Source organism: Micromesistius poutassou, assembly GCF_964030765.1.
Source record: "Micromesistius poutassou genome assembly, chromosome: 4".
NCBI classification, from domain to species: domain Eukaryota; kingdom Metazoa; phylum Chordata; class Actinopteri; order Gadiformes; family Gadidae; genus Micromesistius; species Micromesistius poutassou.
This window is the reverse complement of record NC_140274.1, coordinates 15,862,931-15,880,737: the sequence shown is the minus strand read 5'-3', so window position 1 is coordinate 15,880,737 and position 17,807 is coordinate 15,862,931. Positions and strand designations below refer to the sequence as shown.

The 17,807-nt window shown below is 44.5% G+C and overlaps 1 protein-coding gene across 1 annotated transcript; it reads right to left on the bottom strand.

Annotated features, from left to right (window-relative positions):
- Window positions 1-1,652: 1,652 nt before the first annotated feature.
- LOC311342558 (NACHT, LRR and PYD domains-containing protein 3-like) lies at window positions 1,653-17,178 on the bottom strand (the record flags this gene model as incomplete). The annotated part of the gene is made up of 12 exons (XM_084467391.1): window positions 17,121-17,178; window positions 9,953-10,049; window positions 9,715-9,843; window positions 9,525-9,638; window positions 9,244-9,313; window positions 8,822-9,056; window positions 6,689-8,474; window positions 6,292-6,462; window positions 5,869-6,042; window positions 5,299-5,469; window positions 5,061-5,107; window positions 1,653-2,200 (listed from the first exon to the last, which is right to left on the bottom strand). Exons 2-12 carry the CDS (start codon window positions 10,033-10,035, stop codon window positions 1,653-1,655), a joined length of 3,528 nt encoding a protein of 1,175 aa, XP_084323517.1. The 5' UTR covers window positions 10,036-10,049; window positions 17,121-17,178.
- Between the last annotated feature and the right edge of the window lie 629 nt (window positions 17,179-17,807).

Below are 17,807 nucleotides of genomic sequence, written 5' to 3'. Positions count from 1 at the left end.
TGGGTGATGACTGAAAGGACGAGATCGCGGATACAAGCGGCCGAGATGAGTTTTCTCAGGAGGGTGGCTGGCTTCTCCCTTAGGGATAGGGTGAGAAGTTCAGTCATCCGGGAGGAACTCGGATTAGAGCCGCTGCTCCTTTGCTTAGAAAGGAGTCAGTTGAGGTGGTTCGGGGATCTGGTAAGGATGCCCACTGGACGCCTCCCTTGGGAGGTGTTCCAGGCACGACCAGTGGGGAGGAGACCCCGGGGAAGACCCAGGACTAGGTGGAGAGATTATATCTCAACACTGGCCTGGGAACGCCTCGGGATCCCCCCGTCAGAGCTGGTCAATGTGGCCCGGGAAAGGGAAGTCTGGGGCCCCCTGCTTGAGCTGCTGCCCCCGCGACCCGACCCCGGATAAGCGGACGACGATGAGGATGAGGATGAGGTAATTATTATTAACGTAAACAGACCCATAAAAATATATTGTCACTATTGGAGTTAAAAGGAAATTAAAAGGAAGCCCCAGCAATATTATTTTCAGTGATGACTTGTTGTTTATCAAACGTTACATATTTCAGGACCACGCATGACATCTGGGCTAATGGATCTCGTCACACATTTGTCGTCAGATTCTTGACTGCAATATTATTTGATTTTGCGTGGAGTAAGAACAAGCCATTGTTACTTAAAATCAATCTATCAATGAACCAGTCGGTCGATTTCAAATTATGTACATATTGACACCTTGGGTGTATGGGAACAACCTATTGTCAGCATGCATCCAAATAAATGAGAATATAAAAGCATGCACAAAATGTGGCAATAATCGATAGGTTGACAATGGCAGTGTTGGCCTTGTTAGAAGATGGTCGCATTCGAAATGAAGGGGTGTTCCGCGACTATTATGATTTTTTTGGCCAAAAAGGAGCCGATCCCAAATCACAGCCGCCATCCTTTGGTCAAATAGGGCAAGCTCCCTGACTCCAGTCCCGCTGCCCGTCTGACCCACGCTTCTCCGGTGGGCAAACACCTTTCTTTTTACGTCCACCTTGATGTGGGCAGCAGCTTTCCAGATTTTGGCGTCCGCAAAGTTTTAGTCAGAAATCCATGCAAGTCTTAGTACATGAGGCCCCAGGAGTTTAAGACATGAATGTGATGCATGCCAGTAAACAACATCACTGACAGACATGAAAACTGCCTCAATAATTATTTTCCTACAAAATAAAGGGAAGGTGGTTTTGTTCCTATAAAAATAGCCAATTTTTTGTCGCAATCGACATACAAGATTTTTTATGTGAAAATTAAAAGGAGGAGGAGGAGCGCATCTACAACAACACTCGTCGGAACAAGATCAAGGGTGAATAGAGGAGTTTGAGAGACAGGCGGTATGTAATTACTGGTTGTAGAAGGCGTACATCCTCCATGAAAGAATCTATATCCTACAATTTGATAGACCATCTCGCTCCAAACAGTAACCAGGGCTGATGTCACCGCAGCCCTCTTAGAGGCCGTTCAGGCATGTTTGGCTAGTCCTTGGAGATGGTCCTTCTCGGGTGTGGCTCGGCTTGTTTAAACTGGTAGTGGAAACCCAAGTCAAGTACTGACTCAGCATGGCCCAAAGTGCAAATGGAAAAACACAAAAAAAAGCGCAGCAGGTTCACTTGCTTTTTAAGATACTTTTGTGAATCTGGCCCCAGAACTCCATAACCTAAACCCAGGGTGGAGTTCCTGGGTGAATGTGGCATGGAAGGTGTAGATGTGTTTCAGTGTGTCTGAGGACCCTTCAATACCTGGGGACACTCTGTAGAAGGACAGAGTACCAGCAGACCAATCCAGATACACTCCTACGCTGTTGGAGCCAGGGGGGGGAAGACATATTTCTGTTCTAATACCGTTGTACCAGGCAGTATAACCATCTTCACGACAATCAAGACGCCAGGACTTCCTGTTCCATCCAAATGCGCTATCACCACCATATCCTAGCCTTGGGATTCCTCTGTATGTCACTCCTGTGGCAATATCTCCTTCCCTCTCTATCTCCCAGTAACAGCGGCCAGTAAGACCCTCTCTACACAATACCTGTTTAAAGAAGTCAAATCTCTCTGGGTGATCAGGATACGGCTGTTTTTCTTCAACCACTGTCACCTTTGTGTTGTCATCAGACAGAGAGAGTTTTACGTTGGCTGTGTTTGGGTCCAGTGTGAGTTCACAGGCATCTGACGGGAGAACAAGACACGATAAGGCTTTCAAAACACAAGGAAATAAAAGGATGAGGTAGTTCATCAAAGAAGAGCCATTTAAATAATGTGGAAGTGATATCTCTATTAGTGTTTAGTGTTTACATCACAATGCAAATGTTTGGATTATTCTCATTAGAATCAACAGCATAAGTCCTTTTTTTCGTTTTCCCCCGAACAACGTACAAGCACACTACGTTTCCCACCATGCAGAAATGTAATTTGAACCAATTTCTAATTGGTTCGAACACATATTTTATTGGATCAACTACAATATCAGGAGTAAGTGCTGTGGGGAAGAAGTCAGAAGAAGTCAGAGTCCGACTCGGTCAAGGCAGAGCTTCAGTGTGTGTCACGCAGCATCAAGTAGTAGCAAGGACCACGCATTTGGGAAGATTTCATTTTAGGTCTCTTTCTGTGTATAATGTTAAATTGTCATAAACATTATGACACACACTGCTGACACACACACGCACAATGCTGCTGCGATGTATGTCAGGGTTTTGAATGGTGTGGGAAGTTTGAGTGCTGCTGTATGGCAGCGCCGGTCTGAGTGCTTTTCATTGGAAACACAACACACCTGAAGACCCATTCACACCCTACGGTAAATACGGATACGGACCCTTTTGTCCCGGAGGTAGTTTTGTCCGTCAGTGGGTCCGTCGCCTCTGAGCTAGTGCTCCGGACGAACCGGAGCAATACCACCGGAGATCGAGTAGTAGGCCTATAATATCTGATGTATATATATTTTGTATTTAACGTTTTATACTTATATTATACTATATACCTGACCTTATTATTTTATTGTTCACCTGCTTTGGCAATGCAAATGTATATTTTTCATGGCAATTATTATTTTTTTCATTTCAATTTTGAGCAGAGAATCTGCAGGTTGGTGAGGGGTGTCACATGCCACCGCCGCCTATACTTTGTGCGCCTTTTTTTTTTTGTTGATTTCGGATGACACAACAAAATCATCTCCTCTACAGATACCATGTTTGCGATTGTCGATGCCGGTAATTTGCGACATGAGTCACTGCCCTCTAGAGGATGTATTGCGTAACATCCATAACAGCGCTGAAACCGGATGGAGGTATGAAGGGTAGTCCCGGAGACAACGTTTAGTACGGATAGACGAATTTCGTCCGGATCCGGAGGTATGAATCAACCTTAAAGGGGAACATTGTTTGGTAAACTGACGTGGAATGTGCCACCCAGCGGCGAAACTTAAAGTACAAATGCGGGTGCATGCAACATGGAGGAGAGGCAAACATCGCCCACCCGCATACACTACCCATATTGCAATGACGCAAAACTGGTGGAAAATCTTTAAGACCACCTGCTTTGAATGTAAGGAGGTGATTTAATTATCATAAAACATATAACAAAAAATAATAAATAATGAATAGTATTAAACGTTAAACGTAAACGTGTTTTTTTTAATAGTAATAGCAACCCAAACCCGGTATTAAACAGGCCCCAGGGCTAAACGTATGATGTATTGGCTCATGTAATATTTAAAGTAATAGTAATAGTCAAAATGATCACAATCATATAGTAACAAAAAATACAGTAATAATTATTAAAGATCCCATGGCATGCTACTTTATGGATGCTCATATATAGGTGTTAGTGGGCCCCTAATACAGTATTTGAAGACGTTCAAGAAATTCAGCCTTGGTGCATAATTACAGCCACTACGAGCCAGTCCCACAATGAGCTCTCCACAAACGTGCCGTTTTTAGAGGCGGGTCAAGGTGGAGGGTGGGGGTGTGGCCCTGAGCAGCTTGTGGCCACGGTACCATGCGCTAGTGTTTACAGTGGAACACTGAACACTCCGGGTGCTCCGGCATGAGTCCTGGAGCTCTATATCTAAATAATATCATATTATATTTAGATATCTATATAATATAATATATATTATCATGGTCAAAAGCTGTTTGCGCCTCCGGATGATATTATGAAACTTAAACGACTGCGTTGGGTTCTCAGACGCCTCTGGTTCTTTCACTTCCACGTCAATATTAAGAACAGACTGAACCACAAAATGGAGGGGAAAGGGGGATTGTTGCCCGCGATTGTTGCCCGGGGGTTGTCTCCCACCGGAGCCCCGCTGCCCGCCGGAGCCCCGCTGCCCACCGGAGCAGCGGGGCTCCGGTGGGAGACAGCAACTGGCAGCGTTCAGCGGGGCTCCGGCAGACAATCCTGGGCAACAATCCCTTTCTCCTGTCGCGGTTCTCAATTCCTTCTCAACCATGGCCGAGATAACCCCCACTACGAATCGCAGTCTAGTCTTTTCACCAAATGGGAGCTTTATGCAAGCTTGCGTTATTGTGTTGCGTGTTATGCGCCATAACACCAACAGCAGAACGGTTATCCAAATAACAAAGAACACAGAGTTACAGAGTGTATTCACACACATACATGTGGCGATTGCACGGTCCTAGCTTATTGTCTCATTAGCGGGCCAAATTCTCTGGGCTGGCCAAGCAGAGAAAGGGGAGGTAACCTGGCCCCATATGACGACATATGGGGCCAGATCCCAAATCTGCGCATTTGAGCGTTCATTTTTTCAAAGGCGGAGCAAGATACCTACTGCTCGTTTTACACCTAACACAATTTTTAGCTACTGGGGGACCATAGGCAGGCTAAGGGAACTCATATTAATGTTAGAAAACCTCATAAAGTGAAAATGTCATGCCATGGGACCTTTAACAAATAATGATTAAAAAATAGCTAAATAAATTTGAATGAACGGACGTCACCTAATGCCGTGTTGATGGGCATTCAATCTAAATAGTTAGCGTGTTGTGATGAATCAAACTAAACAGACACTTACATTTCTTCAGAGCTGATTTCAGCCTCCACACTCCACCGTGCTCCACACTGCGGGGGAAATAGTGAGAGCAGCTTGTTGTCTTTAAACATGGAATCATTTTAATTCATAATCTGCAGTATCATCACTTTCTAAACAACATGAGTTACATTTGCATTTTGAAACCACTTCATCTAGCAGGTGGTTGAATCCCTTGTAGGAGGAGACCTTGTCGCTAAGCTGTGAGCTGTCCTCTACGAACCTGAGAGTCTCCAGACTACAGCGTGGATCCTCATGTCTGGCAGATAGCAAAACTCCTGAGTCTCCTGGGTGATTGTAGCTCAGGTCCAGATCTCTCAGATAGTTAGGGTTGGAGCTCAGAGCTGAAGCCAGAGAAACACAGCCTTCCTTTGTGACCAGGCAGCCAGACAACCTACACAGATGCACACAAACAAACACACATACATAGATTAAAATATCTATATTTAAGGTGTGAATTTTAACTTTTATGGATGTAAATCTGTTAAATGTCTTCTGATATGAAATCTTGTGGTTTTTGGACATTAAAGGTTCATCCTTGACCCTATTTTCGGATGATGTTATGTCAAAGGGACAACAATTTCTGAAATGGAACCAGTATGGAGCGAGAACGCTGCAGCTGTAATCTGCCAAAACGGGCTGCAATGTAATAATTTGGGGCCATAGCGCCCCTCATAGGATCCAATAGATATTCTATGTTTGTTATTATGTGCAGGCAAGTTTTATTTTAAATGATCGGAAATTAGGCTTCAGGTAGAAAAATCACAAAGTTGTCCCTGTAAGTTAAACTGACCTGAGAGTTTCCAGTGTACAGTGTGGACTTCCCAGTCCAGCAGAGAGCAGCTTCACTCCTGAATCCTGAAGATCATTATCACTCAGGTCCAGCTCTTTTAGACTAGAGGAGCTGGAGCTGAGAACTGAGGCCAGAGCTCCACAACATCTCTCTGACAGCTTACAGTCATTCAGCCTTGACATAAAATAAACAGGAACATGTCAGGAACTGAGTAGGGCTGGCCCAAAATAATAATAAAAAAAACATTCCTGAAGATTTTCGCCTGTAGTGACTAGTTTAATGTTTAAATGCGGGACAACTAGTAAAACTAGTACCCCTACACCCATACTATGGAATTTGTGTGTCTTTGGATACTTTTACACTAAAATGTCAAATGTCTTCTAATATGGAGTGTTTGCAGTTACACCACTAAGTAGAACTGACCTGAGACTTTCCAGTGTACAGTGTGGACTCCCCAGTCCAGCAGAGAGCAGCTTCACTCCTGAATCCTGCAGATCATTACCACTCAGGTCCATCTCTCTCAAACAAGAGTTGGAGCTGAGAACTGAAGACAGAGCTTCACAGCATCTCTCTGACAGCTTACAGCAATTCAGCCTTTACACAAAATAAACAGGAAAATATTTGTAGCTGTTATTAAAAAGTATATATTTTATGTTTTATCAATGTTAATTATGTATTGGGCTTAAAAGGCAGATTAATAAATTGCTTGTAGCAGTAACATTGTAGGGTTTGTAGGGTTTCGCATATCATTAACTTGTATATGGTAGGCTTATGTATATTGGTTTATGTGTATAATAATACATGTTTTTAGTGAACCTACAGAGATGTTTTGGAGGCTTTGACCACTGGCAGCATCCTCAGAAGACCCTCCTCTGAAGCTGAGTACTTCTTTAGGTCAAACACGTCCAGCTTCTCCTCAGAGGACAGTAAGATGAAGACCAGAGCTGACCATTGAGAAGGGGAGAGAGATTCTTTGGAGGGACTTCCTGATGTCAGGTACTGTTGAATCTCCTCCACTAGAGAATGGTCATTCAGCTCATTCAGACAGTGGAACAGGTTGATGCTCTTCTCTGGAGGGAGATCTCCACTTATCTTCTCCTTAATGTATGACACTATTCCATGATTGTTCCATGAGCTACTTTCTGTCTGTCCCAGCAGACCTTGTAGGATAATCTGATTGGTCTCCAGAGAGAAACCCAGGAGGAAGCGGAGGAACATGTCCAGGTGTCCGTTCTCACTCTGCAAGGCCTTGTCCACAGCACTCTGGTAGAGGAGTAAGAATTCATCTTCCTGTGAGCTCAGTTGTTCTTCTGAGAGCAGATTTACACAAGTGTCTCTGTAGGACATAAAGACATAAAGGGCAGCCAGAAACTCCTGAATGCTCAGATGGACAAAGCAGTACACCTTCACATGGTACAGCTCACATTCCTCTTTGAACATCTGGGTGAACACTCCTGAGTACTCTGTGGCTGCTCGGATATCGATGCCGCATTCTGCCAGGTCTGCCTCGTAGAAGATCAGGTTGCCTTTATCTAGTTGGTTAAAAGCAAGTTTTCCCAGAGAAACAATGATCTCTCTGCTCCTTGTACTCAAGTGAGGTTCTGTTTCTGCACTCCCATGATACTTCTTGATCCCTTGTATGGACTGAACTCTCACGAAATGGATGTACAACTGAGTCTGGGTCTGGGGCATCTTTTCTCCGCTCTGGGATGTTTTGAAGAAGTCATCCAGGACTGTAGCACTGATCCAACAGAAGACTGGGATGTGACACATGATGTAGAGGCTTCGTGATTTCTTGATATGGGAGAGGATGGTGCTGGCCAGTGCATACTCTCTGAATCTCTTCTTGAAGTAATCCTCCTTCTGTGGGTCGGTGAACCCTCTCACCTCTGTCACCATGTCAACACACTCAGCAGGGATCTGATTGGCTGCCGCAGGGCGTGTGGTTATCCAGATGCGTGCAGAGGGAAGCAGGTTGCCCATGATGAGGTTTGTCAGCAGCACGTCCACCGAGGTCGACTCTGTGACATCAGTCCAGATCTGGTTGTTCTGGAAGTCCAGAGGAAGTCGACACTCATCCAGACCATCCAAGATGAAGACCACTTGGAACTGATCGTATTTGCTGATTCCTGCCACTTTGGTTTCAATAAAGAAATGATGAAGAAGTCCCACCAAGCTAAACTCCTTCTCATTCAGTAAATTCAGCTCTCTGAAAGAGAAGGGAAATGTGAAGTCTATGTCCTGGTTGGCTTTGCCTTCAGCCCAGTCAAGAGTGAACTTGTGTGTTAAAACGGTTTTACCAATGCCAGCCACTCCAGTTGTCATTATTGTTCTGATTGGTTGGTCTTGTCCTAGCAAGGGTTTAAAGATGTCTTCACATTTAATTGGTGTTCCGTCCTTGGCAGTTTTCTTGGAAGTTTTTTCAATCTGTCTGACCTCATGTTCCTTGTTGACCTCTCCGGTGCCTCTCTCTGTGATGTAGTGCTCTGTGTAGAAGGTATTCAGAGCTGTTGGCTGTCCTGCTTTAGGGACTCCCTCAAACGCACACCTGTACTTCTCCATCAGATGAGCCTTGATTTTATGTTGGCACTCAACAGCAACAGTTTCTAAATTAGACAAACCAGAGAACTGTATGATTTTTCACATTAATACGATTGGTCTGATGACAGTGGTACTTTAAATTTGACTTTAGATGTGTCTTATGACTTGCTAAGGAGTTATATTATTGTTGTGTATCAGTGGAAAGTGATTTGCTATGCTGATATAGCAAGAGATCTCTTCCACTGAGTTACCTTACATCTGGATCAAACCATTTAACCTGATACCCCCACAATAACCTTATATTTTTACTGTTATTATTTCAAAATATCAGTATCTTCGTTTTCTAAATAAATGTCCCTTAATGCTCTTTTAAAATAAGAGTCTCTTCTGTGTTTTCTGTTGCTTCACCTACCGCTCCTCAGTTTGTAGGCCAGTTCCTCCTGGTTGAGCTCTATCAGGCAGAGCTTTGTGATGTCTACTACTCCCTCAATTGCACGCCTCCTCTGATCCTCATTCTTACAATCCAACACCTCCTCTTCCTCCTCTTCCCTCTGACCCTCTGAGCATTGTGGATCATGGAGGAAAATAACCCTCCAGAGCTTCTTCAGCTCCTTGTCTAGAAAAGCGTGTGCCTTCTTCTCAGCAATCTGGAAAATAACGAATGTCAATGAGAATTTAACTCTGGAGTAACTGAGGACATCGGGAACATCTATCCTAGATTCACATCCCACTGGTCTAAAAAGGGAAGGCTGGAGAATACACAAGAGATGCATTATAATAAAAGTTAATGTTGAGCTAAAGTAAAATTAAATGAATTGTCGGACATGAAAACACCTTGATCAGCTCTGTTTGAAACTGGGGTGCAGACTGAGCACCGGAAACCTTTGACCACTCCAGGTGTTGTCTGTGGAGAACACACACACACACACACACACACACACACACACACACACACACACACACACACACACACACACACACACACACACACACACACACACACACACACACACACATTGGCTCTACTATATTTCTCCTGACTTCTTAACATCAGTATCGTTAGAGACTGATAATGATCAACTGGTGTGTTTCCATCATCAGTTTGAAACTCCTACCTCTCTTCTTTGGAGGGGAGTCCTTCTTTGAAGTCAGTAAAAAGACCCAGAGAGTAGTCACTTTTCTTGGAGACACAGCTGGGTCCAAGTGAGTCTGCACCCTCCTGCTTCCCACTAGAAAAAAACACGAATCTGGAAGTCAGGATTTGTATTTGTCGTTTAATTAGATAAATTATTTGATCATTCTTACCTGTTCTCAGCACGTTGGTGACCTCCATCTTGAAAGTTTGGAGGACTATCCATAGACCAGTCACTTTTCATGGAGACACAGCTGGGTCCAGGGGAGTTAACTTCTGCTAGCAGCTTCTGCTGCTCTGGGCTTGAACACAAGACAGACACAGCTTTTACTCAGACAAATGATGGTGTCATAATATGTCACTGCTGAGCGCTGAGATGGACAGTCAGACAGTTAAAGATCCTCTTCTAACCTCTTAGCTTTGCTCTGGCAGCCATGTTCCCCAGACAGAGTGGTTTTAGAGTTGGGACCCCCATCCTCTCTCTCCTCATTCATCGTAGAATGGAGACCTGTACACAAACACAACTACATATTGTTTGTTCCTTAGTGTTATTCTGGCGAAAATTGAACCCAAGGTCTTTTTCAGCATGAAGACCCATAAAATAAGCCCTCCAGACACTTTTTTTCGTTGATAATCGAGTATAGAGCTTGCCCGCAGCAATGTAATAGCCCAAATGGCTTCCATGTTATTGGCTAAAGGCACAGCGAACACTTCCAAATCTGCATTTTTTTTAACAACTAATATTGAACCTTATAGAACCAAACCTCTAGCCTGGAAATCCAGACCCACATCTAGAAAGCTGTAGGGTCTGGCAACAGGTAATGAAAATGGCCCAACTCGAGGGGCGGCACCAAGCATGCATTTGAAAATATCACTGCACGCAATTTCATAACACTACCACCAATCAGAAGAATACAAGGGTGACGTATCCAGACCAGCGGAGCTAACCAATAGATACGACTCTTACCAAATCCGGTCAGTAAAACAGCAACGCTTTTGGCCCGCCTTTATCAGATACACCGATGTGATTGGTCAATGTTCTGGGCCAGGGGAAGCGGGGAGTGAGTATATTGCTCATTCCCAGAGTGACTCGCTGAGCAAATTCAAATTGTGCTCTTGCGGGAACTCTGGATTTCCAGGGTACCAAACTTCTGCAGTAGCATGACTAGGGTCCCTACACATAAAACAAAGCATCAACAACGCCAACAGGCGCCAACAAATTTAAATTAACAATCTCCCCTCTTGATACTTGGCTGTTTTAAATTTGTTGGCGCCTCTATTATATTATTTACAGTAGCTGGTAGTCGACTTGTATGGACTTCCTGGAAACATGGACCTACCAGACTTCAGACTTCAGACTCATTTATTGCCATTTATGCTAACATAGTAGGAATTTGTCTCAGCGTTCCAGTGTGTGTGTTTCAACAAATAAATAAAGTGCAACAGGACAGGACAGTGCTAACAAGACATAACAGGACAATCAAAGCAATGGGTGATGAGATACATGCTAGATAATAAAAGTGCAAGTGCAGAATTAAGTCCAATGTGATTCTAGTCCTGGACAGGTATCACAGGGGAGGAGGGAGGGGGAGGGCGGGTCGGTAGCCAAAGTCGTTTACGAGGGGAACAGTTCTAGGCAGGCGCAGCCTTCTCCCAGAAGGAAGCGGGGTGAAGAGGCTGTGACCTGGGTGCGAGGCGTCGGCCATGATCTTTTTTGCCCTTCTCAGAGCCCTAGTGTCATGTAGGGACTTGAGGGAGGGCAAGGGAACGACGATCACCCTCTCCACTGATTGAAACACCTGCTGCAGCTTAGCCTTGTCCTTGGCCAATGCAGTGGGGAACCAGGTGATGATGGAATGGGTGAGGATGGACTCAATGATGGAGGTGTAAAACTGGGTCATCATTGTTCTCGGCAGCCTAAATTTTTTAAGCTGCCGGAGGAAGAACATTCTCATGTGGGCCTTCTTTGAAAGAGCTATGATGTTCAGCTCCCACTTCAAGTCCCTGGAGATGGTCAAGCCAAGAAAGCGGCAGGACTCAACGGTCTCACAGCATGATGGGAGCTGCGTTTCTCCTGAAGTCCACCACCATCTTCCGCGCGTTGAGCTCCAGGTTGTTGCAGCTGCACCAGCTCTGTAGCCACTCGATCTCCCTCCTGTATGCAGACTCGTCCCCCCTGGAGATGAGGCCCACCAGGGTGGTGTCGTCTGCAAACTTCATGAGCTTGACCGACGGTTGGAGGGAGGTGCAGCTGTTGGTGTACAGGGAAAACAGGGCGGGAGACAGGACGCAGCCCTGCGGGGAGCCAGTGCTGGTGGACCTGGAGCTGGAAATGCTCTTCCCCAGCTTCACCCGCTGAGACCTGTTGGTCAGGAAGTCAGTAATCCACTTACAGGTAGAGACTGACACCTGCAGCAGGGATAGCTGGCGCTCCAGGGTGTGAGGAATGATGGTATTGAAGGCTGAGCTGAAGTCCACGAATAGAATCCTGGCGTAGTTCCCTGCAGTGTCCAGATGTTCCAGCACGTAGTGCAGAGCCATGTTCACCGCGTCATCTGTGGATCTATTGGCTCTGTACGCGAACTGCAGGGGGTCCAATACCAGATCTGTAATGGACTTCAGGTGGGCCAGGACAAGGCGCTCCAGCACCTTCATGACAACAGAGGTCAGGGCGGCTGGTCTGTAGTCAATTAGGCCTGTGACCTTGGCCTTCTTGGGGATGGGGATGATGGTTGAGGCCTTGAAGCATGTTGGGACTGTACCAGTAAGGCACAGACTTGGAAAACATTTTTTAATAAACTCCCGCTACGCTAATAAAGTTGTTGATGCTTTGTTTTATGTGTAGGGACCTTAGTCATGCTACTGCAGAGGTTTGGTTCTATTTTGAGCAATATTAGTGAGAAAAAAATGCAGATTTGGAAGCGTTGCTGTGCCCCTAGCCAATAACATGGAAGCCATTTGGGCTGTTACATTTCTCCGGGCAAGCTCTATACTCGATTATCAATGAAAAAAAGTGTCTGGAGGGCTTATTTTATAGCTCTTCATGCTGAAAAAGACCCTGGGTACAATTTTCGCCGCAAATTCCCCTCTAAGCAAATAACCTCCACATCTCTCTCTCTGTATCTGTCTCTAACGCTTTCTCTCTCTCACTCTCTCCAATCAACAAATTAGAGTTATGGTAGGGTTAGGGTTAAAGGGTTAAATTAATGTAGGCTACACTTTTATCACAAACTGGAAATCTATTCATTTACATATTCAGCCAGGTATTCGTGTACTTTTCCCATCTTAAAAACACAAGTAATTACTGTTTTTTTTTTCCCGTTAACAAACATAGTTGGCTGCGCACACACAGCCAGGGGGCAATGGACTGTTTTGTTACCATAATAAACGACTGTAGTGACATTAGGGACTACAGCAATGTAGGGATGTCACGAGAACCGATACTTCGGTACCAAGTCGATACCAAAATTCAAAAAACGTGACGGTACTCGTTTATCTTAGTACCATAGGTACCGAAGATGCAATTCCTCCGGACGTCACGTGGGCAGCATATACACCTACACGGGAACATGGAAGACGGCAACTGCAGCTGCAGCGAGTGCGACGGCTCCGCCTCGACTCGTCGATAAAAAGAATAACAAGAGTCGTGTCTGGAAGTACTTTGCGTTTGGAACGCTGCACCGCGCGACTGTTTCAGACGGGACCCGTTTCAATATTGCGCTTCTAAACACGCATGGTACGACTGCGTTCGGCATCACTTAGTTGATATTGTTTTGATTGAAGATCGGCAGGTTGTAGTGGGTGCGGCGGTGAATGTGTGCGTGCATGTGCGCATGTGTGTTGCGAGCGTATGCAATTTCAAAGTAAACAAACCAACTCAAAGCCGATGCATGCATCCAAAACTATTCGTTCAAAACCAAATAAACAAATCAAAAACAGCATTGCTTATTCACTTCAAATACTTTTTATTTTCAAAACTTGGTAATTAATACGGCGCAGTACCGAGCGGTTGAAAACAATGTTGGCGTCTCCTGTGGCTGCCTTGCGCACCTGCGTTATATTTAAGCAATAGATCACGACAGGCTGTGGTATACGCTCATTATACCACAGTTAAGGGGCGTTGTCCGTCCCGACGCGCAGCGGAGGGGCGGCGACCCCCTTCACTGTGGTATAATGACCGTATATCACTGACTGAAGTGATCTATTGCTTTTATAAAACGGTTACGTAAATATGGCGAAATTAAAGTCATAGACACCCTCAATTTTGAAAAAGCTAGAAAGTCGGAAAAGCATTTTTTTTAACAAATACAAAAAAGTAGTCCCTCCCGGCTGCCTGCAAAGTGTACGGCGGTTGCTATGCAACACACTGTAGCGTCCTTCAGAGAGAAGGCTAGGCTACAGACGGTAGCTTGGTTCGCCGGCAATTTAGCCTTCTATCGAGTTGCAGACCGTGTGCCTATTGCTTTACAACATTTCCACCCTCTCCAGCAATCAACATGTTTTTTAGGCTTCAGTGAACTATGCTATCGCTTTTATATATACATAAACAACAGTTAGAGATAGGCGCGGAGTGATACTGAACTCCGTAAACTGAACGGGCGTCATAGCTGTGTGTATACGCTCAATATACAACAGTTGGGAACCAATCAGATCACTTGATTTAAGCCACCCGTTTTATAATACTTAATATTAGGTTGGAAGTTATGTTTTAAACCCCGCCATGCACGCAAGTGTAAACGCGAGCCGCATAGCTGCCTGCTTTCAGTGATTATTTTTATTATTATTATTATTATTATTACTTGAACACTACATGCCACTGTACTTTTTTTGTAATGTTAATAATGGTTTATTTTTATTCATTAATTGAAGGCTACATGCCAGTGCCACTGTTTTTTGTAATGTTTAAATGTTTTTAATAAATAAAGTACATGGGATTTATTGTTTTGTTTTTGACCGTGGTATCGAATTGGGTATCGAGAATCATGGAATTTCACTGGTATTGGTATCGACTACTAAATTTCTGGTATTGTAACATCCCTACAGCAATGTTACCATTTCATAATATTGTTACGTATAAACAGCATTGTACTGCACTGTACTGTCTGATTTAGCCTAATGATGTAATGATAAATACCTATTAACGAAGGTGATTTTTTTGTAGTCTCTCTATTTCATAATGTTTATGTTTGTTTGTAGTGTCATCCTTACATCACTTGAAGAGTATAATTTTATTGCATAAATAATTGGCCCTCTTATAATTCTAAGAAAGGTTAGAAGGCTGGAGTTACTAAAAACGTATGATTTATAAACTTTGCTTTCGTGTTTCAGTTATCAATGAACCTGCATGTGACTTTTAAACAGTCAACTTCACTTGCCATTAAATCTTTTTAACTTTTTAAAGGTCTCATAGCATGCTATTTTATGGATGCTTTAATATAGGTGTTAGTGGGCCCCTAATACAGTACTTGAAGACGTTCAAGAAATTCAGCCTTGATGCAGAGTTACAGCCACTACGAGCCAGTCCCACAATGAGCTCTCCACAAACGTGCAGTTTTTAGAGGCGGGTCAAGGTGGAGGGTGGGGGTATGGCCCTGAGCAGCTTGTGGCCACGGTACCATGCGCTAGTGTTTACAGTGGAACACTGAACACTCCGGGTGCTCCGGCGGGAGTCCTGGAGCTCTATATCTAAATAATATATTATATTTAGATATGTATATATAATATAATATATATTATCATGGTCAAAAGCTGTTTGCGCCTCCGGATGATATTATGAATCTCAAACGACTGCGTCGGGTTCTCAGATGCCTCTGGTTCTTCCACTTCCACGTCAACATTAAGTACAGGCTGGCCAAGCAGTGAAAGGGGAGGTAACATGGCCCCATATGACGTAATATGGGGTCAGCTCGCAAATTGCGTTTCAGCGATCCTTTTTTCAAAGGCGGAGCAAGATACCTACTTCTCGGTTTACACCTAACGCAATTTTTAGCTACTGGGGGACCATAGGGAGGCTAGGGGAACTCAACTTAATGTTAGAAAACCTCAAAGTGAAATTTTCATGCCATGGGACCTTTAACGATTTTAATAATCATTAAACGATAATAACGCTAGAGGGAGAGGATGGTAGGTCCGTTACGGCAAGATTTGGGAGGGGACGTCTCATAGATTAGAAGCATCCATCTTCACTGATTACAGAAAAACTATTTGGGGACATTATAGCCTACCCTTAACTGACAGAAGAGGGTGGTGCATCTACTAAAGAAAAGTAGGCTACATACAAATCATAATATTGCCACTCAAATACTTCCTTTTACAGCCAATAATAAAATAATATATTTCCCTGGCTTCCACCCCATCCACACACCTCACCTATCCATCACATAACGCAGTTTTGCCAACTTTTGGTTTTTGGCCGGAGTGAGACTGTCTTATAATGCTTACCTTTTAACAGGGTCCGCGGGTGGAATTGTTGACGGGGGGTACGAGATTACGGGCTGGCGGAGTTGTTGACGGGGGGTACCGCAGCAGTTTAGCGCTCTTCCGAAGCAACAAGAGATCTAAAGGTGTGTTCACACCGCACTTCGCCCCGCGACACGTTTCAATGTTAAGTGAACGTGGAGACGCGAATCGGGCGAATTTTTTTTTTCGCCGATACGCGCGACAAGATTTGATTGACAGCGCGAAATTTTTCCTCGTGAACGGCGAGCGCGTTCACGTGGATTCGCGCCGCGAATAATTCGCCCCGCGAATAAAGTTAAAATATTTCAACTTCTTCGCGGCATTCGCGTTGAAACAGCCAATCAGCGTTCACTCCCTGTGGGTAACGTGGGTGAAGTAACGTAAAACAGCCAATCAGCGTTCACTCCCTGGGTGACGTCACGTAACAGCCAATCAGTTCACTCCCTGGGTGAAGTAACGTAAAACAGCCAATCACCGTTCAACCGTTCAGTGAACCGCAGCTTGGAGGAGAAAGTGATTGTTGCCGTTTGCGACTCCCGCTCTATATCTACATATAATATATAAATATCTATATCATATAATATATACGATATATATAATATCACGGCACAAAGCGGTGTGCGCCTCCGGATTATATTATTAACCCATAAACGACGGGCTCTCCCTCTTCCACAACAGGTACAGACACACATCTCGGCCATGGTTGATGAGAATGGCATGAATGACCGTTGTCAGGCAAAAAAAAAATTCGCCCCGCGAATGCACACAAAAATGCACAGCGACAGATTATGATTTGTCGCGCGGCAACATTCGCCTATTCGCGCGAATAGGCGAAATGGGACAAAGTGCGGTGTGAACACACAGTAACGGGTATTTTTCTTCTTTTGGCTTGACATTTGTTGCGTGTGCGTGAGAGCGTGAGATTCATGCTGAAAGCGCGACGCGAGTGTCACGCTTAACACGCCTGACAGTTGGCAACCCTGCATAACGTTAATAACGTTAGCCAATAACGTTAGATAGGCCTACCCCCCAATAGTTCAACCTAGCAGAGACCATTCAGATAAAACATTTGCTCTATCACTTTGAAGTGGACATTCTTTTTGATATTTTCTTTACTAACCGTAAAAAGATTCCGCAGAGTCCGTTGATGTGCGTTGTTCCTTTTCTCCAGAAAGAGAGTAGTGCTACCGCCCAAATAAAAGTCGTGGGTGACGTTTAAGTTTCATTTTCAACAACCGTTTCCTCATGAGAATAAGGAAACGCCCCCCCCCCCCCCCCCCCCCCCCGCAATAAGGAGGCTGCACCTATTTGTGAAACCGTAGTGCCACTTTGGCAACAAATGTAGTGGCACACACTGGTTGCCTTGCCACTACACGTATGTGTCTTGTATTTCAACACTATTTTAGTAAGCCAGAGTTAAACTTTGGGTGGTACTGGGAGAAGTGTGGAGTACAGGTGCAGTGTGTGTGTGTGGGGGGGGGGGGGGGGGGGGGGGTCTGGGGGAACCATGTTACTGGAGCCTAATGTTCTATGACACCCTCCCCTGCTGAGAGAGAGAGAGACCTATATGTGATGATGCATAATAATGTTATAGCCTGCCCATGCGGTGATTGCTTGCCATTAACTGCAGGTTTAGTTGTGTTAGCAGATCGTCTGTTCCTAGGCCTGCAACCCCCCCCACCCATGCATACTTGATCAAGTTGAGCTGCCACAAAGTGTTAAGCAGCAGGCAATATTTAAACTATAACATGAGACATTTAAAAGGTCAGATTTCTCGCCAACGTTGCCAATTTCCAGCGTTAAAAGT